Source organism: Acomys russatus, chromosome X (genome assembly GCF_903995435.1).
Source record: "Acomys russatus chromosome X, mAcoRus1.1, whole genome shotgun sequence".
NCBI classification, from domain to species: Eukaryota; Metazoa; Chordata; class Mammalia; order Rodentia; family Muridae; genus Acomys; species Acomys russatus.
Window position 1 is genome coordinate 25,805,015 of NC_067169.1, and position 15,515 is coordinate 25,820,529.

The following is a 15,515-nucleotide window of genomic DNA, read 5'->3' on the forward strand; positions in this document are numbered from 1 at the left end:
CCACTTAGGTTAGAAAGGGATTTGAAGGGAAATCAGGACAGGAACTCATGGCAGGAACCTGCAGGCTTCAGAGAATCCAATCAAAAGCCATTGAGGCCATAGAGACACACCTCTTACTGCCTTGCTTCCTCCCCATGGCTCACTTAGCTCACTTTCTTTCTTTTTTTAACTTTTTTATTTTGTTAATTTATTCATATTACATCTCAATGGTTATCCCATCCCTTGTATCCTCCCATTCCTCCCTCCCTCCCACTTCCCCCTACTCCCCTCCCCTATGACTGTGACTGTGACTGATTTCCTCCCCTGTATATGCTCATAGGGTATCAAGTCTCTTCTTGGTAACCTGCTATCCTTCCTCTGAGTGCCACCAGGCCTCCCCATCCAGGGGACGTGGTCAAATATGGGCACCAGAGTTCGTGTGAAAGTCAGACCCTACTCTCCACTGAACTGTGGAGACTGTCCTGTCCATTGGCTAGATCTGGGTAGGGGTTTGAAGTTACTGCTATCAAAAGGCTTAGCTCACTTTCTTATATAAGCTAGTACCACCTGACCCTGTGTGGCACCATCTATAGTGGGCTGGGTCCTCCCACATCAACCATTAATCAAGAAAATGTGTCCACAGGCTTGTCCATAGGCCAGTCTGGTGGAGGCAATGACTCTTTGTATCAATTTACAAAAATCTAACCAGCACAATGCCATCATCACCTATCTGCTGGTTTACCAGAAACGAACACTGGAAAAACTTATGCTCTATTATATGAACTATAATATAGTACTTACATTGTATGAAAGCTACAACTCCATGATTGCATGCAGTACACTCACAATAGCTGCTAGAGTCCTGAAAGGACTAGGCACAGAAAGTGTAAGTGCATATATTAACCTTTAGTATCATATTCCATAAAGCAGCACAAACATCATTTGTTCGTTGAAAAAACAGAAATTTATTTTTTAAGAACTTAAAATGATAACTGAAAAACACAGCAAGTCGACAACTTCTCCAAAGCGACCTCTCTGCTGTATGACTCACACACAGCAAGGTCCTTCCATCTGGCTCACACTGAGCAGCTTCTGGCTGAGCTGAAAACATTGCCCAGCCCCTAGAGGCGGGGACGGAGAGAAAGCCCTAACGCTATAGGCTTCAGCGCGGAAGGGGTGTGATTGGCCATCCGGGACTGACAGGAATTCCTCGCCTCAGCCTCCGGAAGTCCCGCCCTCGGAAAAGGAAGTGAGGGCTCAGGGAACCGCTGGTTGTGACCCGGGCGTTAGCGGTGACCCCGTGTGAGGATAGCTGCAGACGCAGTTGGTCGCCGCAGCGAATTTCGGCTTGGCGGTTTGACGCGGTCCGGGCCCTGCAGGACAGTAGGAGGGGAGAGTCGGATACGGAACGGCGTGCAGGTTAGGCTGGTGGACTGGGGGGACCGCGGACTGGTTCAGGTGGGACACGCATAGACAGATGGGCAAGACTGATGGTGCCTTGTCCTTCACCGCCTCCCATTTTGGTGACACTCTTTTTTTGAACTTCCCTGTCTTCTCTGAGACCTGGGGCCTCTGGGGGCAAGGGGTCGAGTCTGCTTCAGTATTTCCCCTCTCTGGCCCCTGTCACTCCCCCTGGAACCCCAACCCGTTTCCATGACATGGTTTTATCTTACCTGTTTCCAGTCTCCCTGAGATGTGTCCCCAAACAGTGGCATAGGTTTCATGGTATTTTCTCAAAGGGGAAGCAAATGTCCTACCTTGTACTTTCCCATGGGATGGGGACGAAGAAGCAAAGCCAGCCAGGTTCAGAATAACAAGGGGATGGTCTGATTGTTTGATCTCCACGTTTTCGTCTCTGACTTGTTGCTTTGGCAGTTGAAAATTTTAGATTGGGAGCCATCCCTGTGATTTCAGCCATGGGTTCCTCAGCATCCACTCCTGCTGTTGCAGTAAACACCTCAAATGCGTCAGCTCATCCGCCTGCTTCACTCCCTTCAGGATGCCCAATGCATGAAGGGCAAAAGAAAGGTAATTTGTCTGTTGTCTATAAAATTATATGAAGGATAATGACTCTACAGTATTGGCTCTCAACCTTCCTAACGCTGCGGACCCCTTAGCACAGTTCCTTGTATTGTGGTGACCCCCCAACCACAAAATTATTTTTGTTTCTACTTCATACCTGTAATTTTGCTGTTATGAATCGTATATAAATATGTGTTATAAATAGTTTTGGAGATAGAGGTTTGTCAGAGGGGTGGCGACACAGGTTGAAAACCACTGTCCTAAAAGACCAGGCTTATAGTTTGCTGGTGAGGCTTGTAAGGCTGGGAGTAAGGTACTCTGGGACTGGCCCTAATTTTGCTGCTCATTAGACATTGTCACAAACAACTTGTTTATGCCCGACTCAGTCATATTTAAGTGTAATATTGTTTCCACAGGATTATGGTGCTGATTAACTGAGACCATGTATGAAGACTTAGCAATTATTCCATAAATCAGCCATGTCTCTCCTACGTTTACCTGTGCCTACTTCAGTGGCTCTCATCCGTGGGGTTGATTCAAGAGATTTACCCAGGTTGATAAATATTTTGGGTTTTCACAACTGAGAGGAAACGGTACTTCTGGCATATAGTGGGGTGGGACGTAAGACAGTGCTAAACAACATACAGCCTCAGATATGGAGTCTTTGGTCCATAAATAACAAGAACGCCAGAGCTGAGTAAACTTCAGTCTAGCTGTCTGTTTCAATAAACTACTCCCGTGTCTGTTGTGGTCTTTATCTAAGTCAAATAAGCCTCACCAAGTGAATTTATAGACCATTATGTCAGTGCTGTGTTGGAAACAAAACATTTCTTTAATTAGTGCGTGTCTGCTTTAGATAGTTCAGACTGAGGCAATGTTGTATGTTTACTGTATGCACATGTGTATTGCATGCTCATGCTTGCAGTGTCGTCGTTGTCATTATTTCTTTTTGTTACCCAGCCCTCTCCCAAGAGGTCATCACTTATCCTGTGACTAGCATTGCTGGGTTTTGTTTCTTCACCAAGAGATAAATAGCAGCTCACATAGTAGACAAAAATCCTTTGCCTAAGCTGGGCATGGCGGTGCACTCCTGTAATCCCAGCACTTGCGAGACAGAGGCAGGCAGATCTTTGTGCGTTCAAGGCCAGCCTGGTCTACAAAGTGAGTCCAAGACACGGAAGGCTACACAGAAAAACCCTGTCTTGGAAAAGCTAAAAAAAATTCTTTGTCCAATAGAGCTTACATTATCACCTTTATAAACCTGTGTGGAAGATTTTCTGCCTGTTTTATAGTCAAGGAAACTAAGGCTCATATGCGTCAAGTCATTTAGATAGTAAGTGGTGAAAATTCTGTGACCTTGGACAAGGACAGATCCATGGTCTTCCAAAATTTCTCCTAGGACTTAAGACAAATCAGATAAAGTATATGTACCTTTTTGCTCCAAGCTTCTGTCCTCAAGTAGTTCTCTTTATGATTTTTAGTCTATCTGTTTTAAAGAGTTGTTATCCTGGTTTATTTGTGATAGTGAAGAATGTGAGTATTTAGGAGACTAAAGGGCCATCTGGTTATATAATATGGAAAATATAACTCTATTTTTCTTTTAATAGCCTCCTGGGATCAATGCTCTGGGAAGATTGGTGTTTTTAATGATACAGAGGGAGGTATAGCAGTTGTATATTCACCTTTAAAGTGAACAGCTGCATGGGGTCTTGGGAAATGAAGGCCTGGGAGGAGAGGCTGAGGAAGTAAAAAGATACTTGTCTTTTCTATATATTAGCATTCGGTATATTTATTTCTTCCTGGTGCCTGGTATGAGGAAGCATTTCATGACAGAAGTGGCTGTTATTCTGAGACACAGATGTTTAAAGTATCTTCCCATTCACGTGATGCTTAGACAAGCTTCTCAGTTCCCACACTTGCCTGGATCATCCCCCGGGAGGTTGGGTATTGACTAGAAGTATGAGTCTATTTTGGGGCATTTTCTCTAAAAAAATGCCTTTTGTCTGGGCGTGGTGGCGCACGCCTTTAATCCCAGTGCTCTGGAAGGCAGAGGCAAGCAGATCTCTGAGTTCAAGGACAGCCTGGTCTACAAAGTGAGTCCAGGACAGCCAAGGCTACACAGAGCAACTCTGTCTTGAAAAACAAAACAAAAAAAAAAACAAAAAAAAAAACAAAAACAAATAAACTTTATCTGCTGACAAGAACTAGCACCTCAGATGAGTGATAATTTTTTTGTGTCTTACTTGAGTCCTAGAAAAAAACATGAATTATACATTTTTCTTTGCATTGCTATAAAATTTCCTTTTCTGCTCCTGTACCCAATGTTTGTGGGAGTGTATCAATAATAGATGCTTTGACAGTGGCTGCTGCCTCATTCAGCCCAGACTTGTCTGGAATTAATGGCTGGAAATCAGAGAGACCTAGTGAAATGTGGCCAGCCCTCACCTTGGTTCTGCTCTTCCTCTTCCTTCTCCTTGTTTTCTCTTTTAAAAGGAAAGTACATTTATAGTATCTTTTCCTCTTTAGGATTTTAAAAAGTTAGCTAACTTTAATTTTTGGCATCTTTAAGTAGAAGAAACTTATTTTTCCAATTGTGTTGGTCAGAACTTTAGCTCTTTAAGGTCTCAACTAAGAAGGACCCCCTTCTACTGCTGGTATAGTACCTCAGCAGTAACAATGTTTTAATACTTGATTATTTCAGGCTGTCCAGTGACCGCATCAGCATCTGCTCCAACAACTGAGAAAAAAGCACACACTGTGCCTGCCCACCAAGACCGGGCCTATGAGTACGTGGAATGCCCTGTTACTGGGGCTGCAGCTAAGAATAAGGAGAACCTTGATCCTTCAAACCTGGTAATCTGCTCTCATGTCTTCCTAGGGCATTCTATGCATCTATGCATTTTCTACCATGGTCAACTGTCTCCTCAGACTATAAACTAGAATAAACCTTTTCTAAATTTCTTGTTGGTTATTTTATGGTGGCAACAACCAAAGAAAGTAGTAGGACCAAAACATATCAGGGATGTGAAACTCTGATATCATTCATTTAAAGGGAACTTGTGCTTTTTATATGGTGTATATTGCTTTCCAGAATGTACTTATAATTTTGTAGTGTAAATCATACCACCAATATTCAGGCAACATACATTGATTTTATTTAGATGCCACCACCTAATCAGACACCATCCCCAGATCAGCCATTTTCTTTGTCTACTTCAAGAGAGGAATCATCAATTCCAAGAGCAGACTCTGAGAAAAAGTGGGTTTACCCTTCTGAACAGATGTTCTGGAATGCCATGCTACGGAAAGGGTGAGTGAACATGTTATTTAGAAGGCAGTGTGTTTGCCACATTTATCTCAGAATTAATCGTTAGGGGAGTTTGGTTTTTTTTTGTTTTGTTTTGTTTTGGTTCTTTTGAGACAGGGATTCTCTGTGTAGTCTTTGCTGTCCTAGACTCACTTTGTAGACCAGGCTGGCCTCGAACTCACTGAGATTCCCCCTGCCTCTGCCTCTCAAAGTGCTGGGATTACAGGGTTGCGCCATCATGCCTGGCTTAAAAGTTAGTTCGGGTTTTTTGTTTTTGTTTTTTTGAGACAGGAGTTCTCTGTGTAGCCCTGGCTGTCCTGGACTCACTTTCTAGACCAGGCTGGCCTTGAACTCACAGTGATCCACCTGCCTCTGCCTCCCGAGTACTGGGATTAAAGGTATGTACCACCATGCCCCACCATAAAAGTTAGTTTTTTTTTTTTTTTAAATCTCCAAATCATAATTTTTAGTGAGTTAAGCAATTTATAAAAGAATTTTCAGCCTTGGAATATACCCAGAAAATGCTCCACCACATAACAAGGACATATGCTCAACCATGTTCATAACAGCCTTATTCATAATAGCCGGAACCTGGAAACAGCCTAAATGTCCCTCAGTTGAAGAATGGATAAAGAAACTGTGGTACATTTACACTATGGAATACTACTCAGCTATTAAAAACAAGGAATTCCCAAAATTTGTGGACAAATGGATGGGACTAGAAATGATCATACTGAGTGAGTTAACCCAGAAGCAGAAAGACTCACATGGTATATATTCACTTACAATTGGGGCACTAGCCCAAAAGGCATGCCCCACGAAAGTCTTCACTTACCAGGAGATTGGGATAGATGTGAGGACATCCTACTGAGACTCCAGGTAAGGGAAATAGAAGGACCCAGAGGGTCCTAGAAACCTACAAGAAGAACATCGTGATAGGTGGATTGTGGCCCAGGGGTATCTGCTCAAACTATTGCACTAACCAAGGACAATACAATAGTAAACATAGAATCCCTACTCTGATCTACCCAATAGACAGGACATTCTCCACAGTTATGTGGAGAGTGGGGATTGACTCTGACATGAACTCTGGTGCTCCATAGTTGACCTCCTTGGTGGGGAGGCCTGGTGGCACTCAAAGAAAGAATAATCAGGCTGCCAAGATGAGACTTGATAGCCTTTGACCATATAGTGGGGGAGGAGGTCCCCCTCGGTCATAGACCTAGGGGAGGAGAATAGGGTGAAAGCGGGAGGGAGGGAGGATATAAGTGATAGGATAACAATTGAGTTGTAATCTGAATGAATTAATAAAATTTTAAAAAATACAAAAAATTTTTTTCAGAGTTTTCAGAATGTAAGTTTAAGACCAATATTTAAGATCAGGGTTTTCTAGAAAAATAGAACTGACAGGGCATGGAATTAGGGGTGGTCAGGAAGATATTTGTTATAAAGGAAGTGATTCCCATTGTCATGGAAGCCAGCAGCAAGTCCCAAGACATGCAACCAGCAAGTGGGAGACCTGGGTAAGCCAGTGCTATGGGTAGTCATCTGAGGCCTGAGAAGCAGGAGAGCTGGTGGTGAAAGGTTTGAAAATTGGGAAGCTCAAAATCCAGAAAGACCTGATAATTAAATTCAAGTTAAACTAAAGCCTAATGTTATAGCTTCAGCAAACATGTAAGAATTCTATTTGTTTATCAAAGGGCTGCAGCTGACTGGATGAGATCTGCCTGAGCAGGACAATGACTTTTGCTCATGTCTCACAGCATTTGTATTTTTTTTCCTTGCATTTGTATTTTTAGGGGGAAAAAGTTACATAAAATGCCTAGAAAAATTTGCCAAATAATTTATCAGTGGTACTAACTGAATATGCCACTTTAAAAATGGATGGTTCTGTGAGCATGGCTTTTGGGTATTCCATGAAATAAGATTAAAATGAACATTCAGTCTTTAGTTTCAGTGTATGTAAGCTTTTATAAAAAGTGTATATTTTCTCAAAAAAAGTCAGTAGCCTTCCTATATACAAATGACAAACATGCAGAGGAAGAAATTAGGAAAATTACACCCTTCCCGTTAGCCACAAGCAATATAAAATATTTAGAAGTTACTCTAACCAAGCAAGTGAAGGACTTGTTTGAAAAAAAATTTTCAAAGCTCTGAAGAAAGAGATTGAAGTTGACATGAGAACATGGAATGATCTTCCTTGCTCCTGGATTGGGAGAATTAACATAGTAAAAATACCCATCTTACCAAAAGCAATTTACTGATTTAATGCAATCCCTATCAAAATACCTACACAATTTTTAAACAACATTGGAAGTTCAATTCTCAGCTTCATATGGAAAAACAAAAATCCCAGAATAGCTAAAACAATCTTGTACAATAAAAGGTCCTCTGGAGGAATCTCCATACCTGATCTCAAGCTGTACTATAAAGCAACAGTAATTAAAACAGCATGGTACTGGTACAACAACAGGCTGGTTGATCAGTGGAATCGAATCGAAGACCCAGATATGAATCCACACACATATGGTCACTTGATTTTTGACAAAGAAGCCAAATACATTCAATGGAAAAAGGATAGCATCTTCAACAAATGGTGCTGGTCTAACTGGAGGTCTATGTGTAAAAAAATGCAACTGGACCCATATTTGTCACCTTGCACAAAACTCAAATCCAAGTGGATTAAAGACCTCAACATAAAACCACTAAATGAGTTAGAAGAAAAAGTGAGGAAGAGCCTGGAACACATTGGCACAGGAGACAACTTCCTGAACAGAACTCCAACAGCCCAGGCCTTAAGGTCAACAATTAATAAATGGGACCTCATGAGGCTGAGAAGCTTCTGTAAGGCAGGAGACACTGTCAAGAGAATGAAGCGATGGCCTACAGACTGGGAAAAGATCTTCACCAACCCTGCATCTGACAAAGGTCTAATATCCAAAATATATAAAGAACTCAAGAAGCTAAACACCACCAAACCAAATAACCCAATTGAGAAATGGGGATGGGAGCTAAACAGAGAATTCTCAACAGAGGAATATCAGATGGCTGAGAAACACTTAAAGAAATGCTCAACCTCCTTAGTCATCTGGGAAATGCAAATCAAAACAACTCTGAGATTCCATCTTACACCCTAAGATCAAATGGCTAAGATCAAAAATTCAAGTGACACCACATGCTGGCGAGGATGTGGAGAGAGAGGAACACTCCTTCATTGCTGGTGGGAATGCAAACTAGTACAGCCACTTTGGAAATCTATCTGGTGCTATCTCAGAAAAATGGGAATAGGGCTTCCTCAAGACCCAGCTATTCCACTCCTTGGAATATACCCAGAAGATGCTCCAGCACACAACAAGAAAATTTGCTCAACCATGTTCATAGCAGCCTTATTCATAATAGCCAGAACCTGGAAACAGCCTAAGTGTCCCTCAGTAGAAGAGTGGATAAAGAAACTGTGGTACATATACACTATGGAATACTACTCAGCTATTAAAAACAAAGAATTCCCAAAATTTGTGGACAAATGGCTTGAACTAGAAATGATCATAATGAGTGAGTTAACCCAGAAGCAGAAAGACTCAAGTGGTATATACTCACTTATATCTGCATACTAGCCCAAGGGGCATGTCCCACGAAACTCTTCACTTACCAGGAAAGTGGGACAGAGAGGAGGACATCCTATTGGGACTCTAGGTGAGAGAAGCATGGGAAAATGGGGAAATAGAAGGATCCAGAAGGTCCTAGAAACCTATAAGAAGAACATTATGATGGGCAGATCTGGGCCCAGGGGTCCTGCTCAAACTATGGCACCAGCGAAGGACAATACATGCAGTAAACTTTGAACCCCCACCCAGATCTAGCCAATGGACAGCACATTCTCCACAGTTGAGTGCAGAGTGGAGTCTGATTTCAAACGAACTCTGGTGCCCCATATTAGACCATGTCCCCTGGATGAGGAGGCCTGGTGGCACTCAGAGGAAGGATAGCAGGCTACCAAGAAGAGACTTGATACCCTATGAGCATATACAGGGGGAGGAGGTCCCCCCTTAGTCACATTCATAGGGGAGGGGAGTAAGGGGAAAATGGGAGGGAGGGAAGAATGAGAGGATACAAGGGATGGGATAATAATTGAGATGTAATATGAATAAATTAATAAAATACATTTTTAAGGTATATTTTATGTATGCATAGAGTAATTTTTTTATTCAGCCAATAATTGTGAAGTTTTACTGTGTGTTCTTTCTTAGGTGGAAGTGGAAGGATGATGATATTAGTCAGAAAGATATGTATAATATCATTAGAATTCACAATCAGAATAATGAGCAAGCTTGGAAGGAGATTTTGAAGTGGGAAGCCCTTCATGCTCGGTAAGTATGTTTAAAATCTTTTAAAAGAAGTTCCATCATCATTTTTATGTCCTATCAGCCTTCCTACAGTGTTAACATTTTAATAATAAATTGTTACTCATTTGTGTAGCAGGGATCATCCTTGTAGAACAAACTACCCTCCCTTACTCACTGAGCTCTTAAGTGAATTTGGAGCAAAGATGGCTCAGCTCTGTTCCATGTTGACTGATCTCTCAGATGCTCAGGCCATGGTCAGAAATGGCTGCTGCAGAGCTGTGGGCTAGAGTTTTCTGAAGGCATGGGCATTTACCCATCTGATGAGAGGTACCTGCTCACAACTTCTGAATGTGGTTGTTTTGGCTGTCTTACATCACAGTGGCTAGATTCCAGAAGCTGAGTTCTCAAAAGTACTAGACAGAAGCCAAATCTCCTTTTCTGATTTAGCTAGGAGGACTCAGGTATCCCAAGCCTAGCCAGACTCAAGGGGGACATGGAGACCCCCATCTCTCAATGGAAGAGGTATGGTAGGTCACTCATTGAAAGCAGAGCACGGTTTTGTTCTTTCAGCGGTATTTAGAATCCCTGTAGGGACTGACATTAAAGGTCTATCTAACATGGGGCCCTTTTCTGAGAGAGAACAGGTGAATTGAAAGAGCAGTGGTTGCACATGCCTTTAGTTCCAGCACTTGGGAGGCAGAGGCACTCCGATCTTTGTGAGTTTGAGGCTAGCCTGCTCTATAAAGTAAGTCCAGGACAGCCAAGGCTACACAGAGAAACCCTGTCTCGAAAAACCAAAAAAAAAAAAAGAAAAGAAAAGAAAAAGGAAAAAAAAACAGTGGTTTTTTGTTTTCTTACATCACCTGGCAGATTTGTTGCAGCTCTGCATATTAGGCTGGTTTACAGAATGTGTGACCCAGTCCAGAACACGTCCTAGGCTTAATGTTTCTGGAATGATATGTTACTGCTGGTTTTAGACCTCCTCCTCCAGAAGTGAAGGGGTGGGATTATCTTCACAAAAAAACATGTCCTTTAGTAATCTGGTTTACATTTAAAATTCCTTCCAAGGCATGATTAATACGTTTCTTGGAGAAAGGCCATTTACTGCTTTATTTTTAAGGTGCATAGTCTCACTGATTTTGGTATTTGCATTGAGCATTTCAGTATTGGCACTACTTGAGTGTCCCTAGCTGGATCCCAGGTGTAGGATGGGTATACTTTCCTCTCGGTAACTCCTGACCTAGAAGAAAGTCCTGGCTTGCTAACTTGGATCTGTAACTTGCTATTATAACCTAGGTTTAAAATGTACTCTAATTAAAGCCACCTGCTTGTAACTTGTAGTGTGATTTTTAAAAGCAAAGAAGTAAAAGCAACAGGAATTTTAGCTCATCAGTTTCAACACTACTAGTCATTTTGCAGATTTCTGGCAAAATTAGCTATACCATAAAAGCCCCCACTAATGTCTCCAAAACAAAAGTTACTTACGTTGAGTTTACTGCTTTCCCTGGGACCCTCTTGAGAAGAGATACTAGAAAGTCAATAGTTCACAGTCAGCCTGTTATACCCTGCATATGGATTCTCTTCTCCCTTACATGGTTGGAATAGAGCTTGTCTTACCAATGGGAACAGCTAGCAACACAAGTGGCTCCTGTCTTAATGACTATCCTTCCAACCCCTATCAGGGAAGCAGCTTTGTCTTTCATGTGCAGCCTGTTGTTGGTGCCAGTAGAGGTCAGGCCCCTAAGGGCCTTTATTTTACTTAAATAAACAAAAAAGTTCAGCATTATGTATATCTAGTTCCTGGAAATCAGCCCACATTCTTATTTTTGTTCAAAAAGTTTGTTACTTGGTTGAAATGAAACAACAAAGTTCTCTGATAGTGTTCTTGTATTGATCCCAGGACATCCAAAGATAACAAAAGCCAGGGATGGTGAAAGTCCCTTCTATTATAATTTCATTGCATTTTATACATACAGTGTGTGGACAATCTTACATATTTTAGACAATGACAAAAAGCAATTTTGTATACAGTTGTTATACTGTTTTATTTAAGGAACAATGAAAAAGTATGAAAATAAAATATGCTCAGTGTAAATGCAGAGTTTTATGTTTGTTACTGGTTTGTTTGTTTTTGAGGCAGTCTAATGTAGCCCGGGCTGACCTCTGTGTAACCTAAGGAAATTGTTGAACTTCTTACCTTCACCTCCCAAGTTCTAAAATTACGTACATACATTACAGTACCTGACTTATGTGGTAGTAAGCATTGAACCCAGAGCTTTATGCATGGTAGATAAGTACCATATTAGCTAGGCTGAATCCCCAGTCTCAGATAGTATTCCAAGTATTTTAAGTTGAATCTGTAAAAATGGAATCCATAGACCCAGAGGGCTGACTGTGTAGCAATTTCTGTTTCTCTGGAGAAACTCTAGCGGCCCTATGCAAAAAAGAAAGAAATCACACAATACAGAACACTTTTTCTGAAAATGTGCCTGTGCCAATCTATTTGAACTCGATTAGAAGTTACTATTCTTTATAAATGTGATAGTTATTGCAAATAAACACAGGAAAAAAGACATTACTAAAAAAATTAAATCAATATCCTGTCAAATGAAAGAAAATATTTTAATAGACTTCTCTTATTTTGGGCATTTTCAGTGAGTGTCCTTGTGGCCCATCATTGGTCCGATTTGGAGGCAAAGCAAGAGAGTATTCACCAAGGGCAAGAATTCGTTACTGGATGGGGTAAGTGTCAATGTAGACCTGCTGTTGCCATTTCTTTCACCATGGTCAGCATCTTACCACCAAAACCAGCACGTAAGAAAAGCAGTTCCATCTTCTAAAATGTCAATATCTACCTTACATTTCTTTATCTCCTTGAGTTTACTCATAGATGGGCAGAATTATGAGGATGGAGTTGTAAGCTTCTTGTTTCCCTGTCCAGTGTAATTCAGCTATTTAGCACATTTCAATTCTCCAGCTTCCTAGCTAGCTTTCTTGGCCTGGGACTCTTTCCCATGAACTTATTCCTTTATAGACAGATGATCTGATATAGACTCATCAGAGTTCTTAAGCACTACATCCTTTAAGCTCCATAAACTGATTTGTTTAAGTCTCATCTCCCCTGCTAGGCATTTGCATATAAGAGCAGGCATGTGAGTATGTGCTGTTTTTGGTCTGTCTTTCTGCTTATACTTAAGACTAAATGTAGACCAGCATTTTAGCGCTCACTATTATGTTTTCATCCCAGGTATGAGTTGCCTTTTGATCGCCATGACTGGATCATCAATCGCTGTGGCACAGAAGTTAGGTATGTGATCGATTACTATGATGGCGGTGAGGTCAACAAAGACTACCAGTTCACCGTCCTGGATGTCCGTCCTGCCTTTGATTCTTTCTCAGCAGTATGGGACAGAATGAAGGTTGCTTGGTGGCGCTGGACTTCGTAACCACTATTTTTTTTAATGAAAACCTGATTTTTTTTTTCTGAGAAAGACGTTAAATTATTTTCTGCACTCATAATGTCGGTGAAGGTACTTTCCAAGTGGATAATCGTACTTGAGCTTTGATTTAGCAAAGACACCATGCTTCATTAATTTTTGAGTCACATTTTCCATTGCAGTTGATAGGTCATTTTAAGTTTTTTCCATTTCCAATAAGTGGGAAGCCATCCCTTAGTATTCCCATTAACTACAGTATTTCATGTTATTTTCTGTAGACAGTCTGAGCAACCTCTGAAAAAAGAGCTTTTTAAAAAGCATAAAAAGCAGTTTTTATCCTTACTGTTTTCTCAGGAGTATTTGAGATATAGAATATGAAAGTATGATGCTTTTACCTGCCAAATATTTTAACTATATTTGTTATGAATAAGAAGCACTTATTGTTTTAAAAGTAACCAATATTTTTTAAATCCCTACAGTCTAATTAGCAACCCTGAACAAAATTCAAAAGTATATCCTAAATGTGCTCTGCAAAGCCTGACATGTCTAAGTGTAGTTTACATACTTGACCTTGATAGAAGTTTCAACTCAGCGATACATACAAATTTAAAAATACTTGGACTTTCATTTCTGTTCTAATATGTAACTATTAATGAAAAGTTGGTCTCACTGTCCCTGGAAGTTAACAAATTATCTTGTTATCCTATCTCATTCCACCCTCCTACCAGGAGTTTGCCACTAGTAGGCCTAATGTGAACCTTGAAAGCCTGGCTCCAGTCACAGTGCCAGTAGTGTTCCTTTGACAAATAGGATTCTATTTGGATAAACGTTGGAATTCACAGGAAGTGCATTTTTCTCAGCTTTACAATGTTTGCATCAATTCGCCATCAGTTTGATGTTTATTTTAAGCAAGTGCTAAGTTTGCTGTTGAAAACTGGTTGTTTTGCTGGGCTGTGGTGGCACACACCTTTAATCCCAGCACTTAGATGTCAAAGGCAGGTGGATCTACATAGTAAGTTCCAGGACAGCCAGCGAAACCCTGCCTCAAAAAAAACAAAAGAAAACTGGTTTTAATTTTAATTATAGAAGCATGTTAGAAATAACTGGTTTTTCTTAAGTGTTGATAAATGAAAGAAATTTAATTCATCCTAAATACTGTAGTGTTAAATTAGTAGACAGAGTTTGGTGTCTTTGAGTTACTAACTTGATGTAGATGTCTTTGTTGTATGATGCTTCAAAAATCCAACATGTGAAAATATTTGTATTTCTAAAATAAAGCTGACAGTTAAAAGGTTCTGAAACTTCTCACGGTGATTTTATAGTTACTTATTTTTTTCAGACACAAATGTTGTTAATTTATTAGTATTGTCTAATAATCTTTATTATCAGGCCTATAGTTATTATGGTGGTATTTTCTGTAAATCTTCATTTATGCTGTACGAAGAGTGACACCTAATAGTAAGTCACAATGATTCTGGAAATAACAAGAAGCATTGGCATGGACTTACATAGACACTCATGTCTCAGCCAGTCTCAGAGCTGTCCCCATGTAGTGGGATTAGCAATATAAGTTACCTGCTTGTTCTGCAGTTTGAATTCATATAAGTATAGACTGACTTAAGTTAGCAGTCTCTCTTTCATCCAGGTCTCTTTCATTTTGACCTTTTTCAAAGAGCAAGTATATTACCATTACCAAAGAACATACAATCATTGTCTAATTGATGTCAAAAAAGATTGTCTAGTTCTAAATGTCCTTCTCTAGGCCCTGCTGTATAGACTAGGCCGCTACCTGTTTCCCCTGAGAATGCAGCCAGTTTAGAGACAGGCCAGTTTCCCTAAGGAAAAGAAAAGACATATGCTTTACCTAAACTCCCATTTAATTTTAAAGTTTTGTATACCCTAGGCATCTTGTAGCTGGGTTTTTACATTTGTTGAGAGTGTATTTTTTGTTTTTGTTTTTGTTTTTGTTTTTTTTCTTATCCTTCCTGTCCATAGGGGATGGACACTTCAAACTTCTAATCATATTAACTGTAGCCTTTGAGTTTCTGGGATCTAACTAGGCTGACATGTCATCTGTAAGTCCCCTGTCACCTTGCATTAAGTGTGACAACCACCTGTCCCCAATGAAAATTTCTCATGTTTAGAGTGGTAAGCCAGCTACCAAAGTAGTGACACCTCAACTCAGCATACAAAAGCCTTTGGGAGGCATATGGCTTGCATGTCTGTCTCTCTGCCCAACCTCATTGACCAACAGAACATATCTCTTAGGCCGATTTACCCTTTGACATCAGTTCTCCTGTGGCATCCCCACTTTCAAGGAGATTGGCTTTTTAGAGCAGTGTGACATCATTTTTCCTTACATAAACCTAAGATTGATGTGTATTCATCTTTTAAATCAGTAAGGACATATAATATTAAGAAAAAGGA

At 40.5% G+C, this 15,515-nt stretch overlaps 1 protein-coding gene across 9 annotated transcripts in view; it reads left to right on the forward strand.

Moving 5' to 3' along the window:
• The first annotated feature begins 1,819 nt into the window (after positions 1-1,819).
• LOC127185693 (holocytochrome c-type synthase) overlaps positions 1,820-15,515 on the forward strand; it is a 40,939-nt gene continuing 27,243 nt past the window's right edge. For 5 of the 9 annotated variants that reach the window (XR_007830207.1, XR_007830206.1, XR_007830208.1 and 2 more), the window contains exons 1-6: positions 1,822-2,007; positions 4,703-4,854; positions 5,163-5,311; positions 9,556-9,675; positions 12,307-12,393; positions 12,899-12,958. Coding sequence is in view for 6 of the 9 variants with exons in the window: in XM_051142191.1 (XP_050998148.1) it covers positions 1,896-2,007; positions 4,703-4,854; positions 5,163-5,311; positions 9,556-9,675; positions 12,307-12,393; positions 12,899-12,958 (680 nt within the window). In the remaining 3 variants the exon portion in view is untranslated. Of the gene's footprint in view, positions 2,008-4,702; positions 4,855-5,162; positions 5,312-9,555; positions 9,676-12,306; positions 12,394-12,898; positions 13,797-13,816; positions 14,153-15,515 lie in introns of those variants that run through there. The other 4 variants (XM_051142190.1, XM_051142189.1, XM_051142188.1 and 1 more) reach the window with 4 other exon arrangements.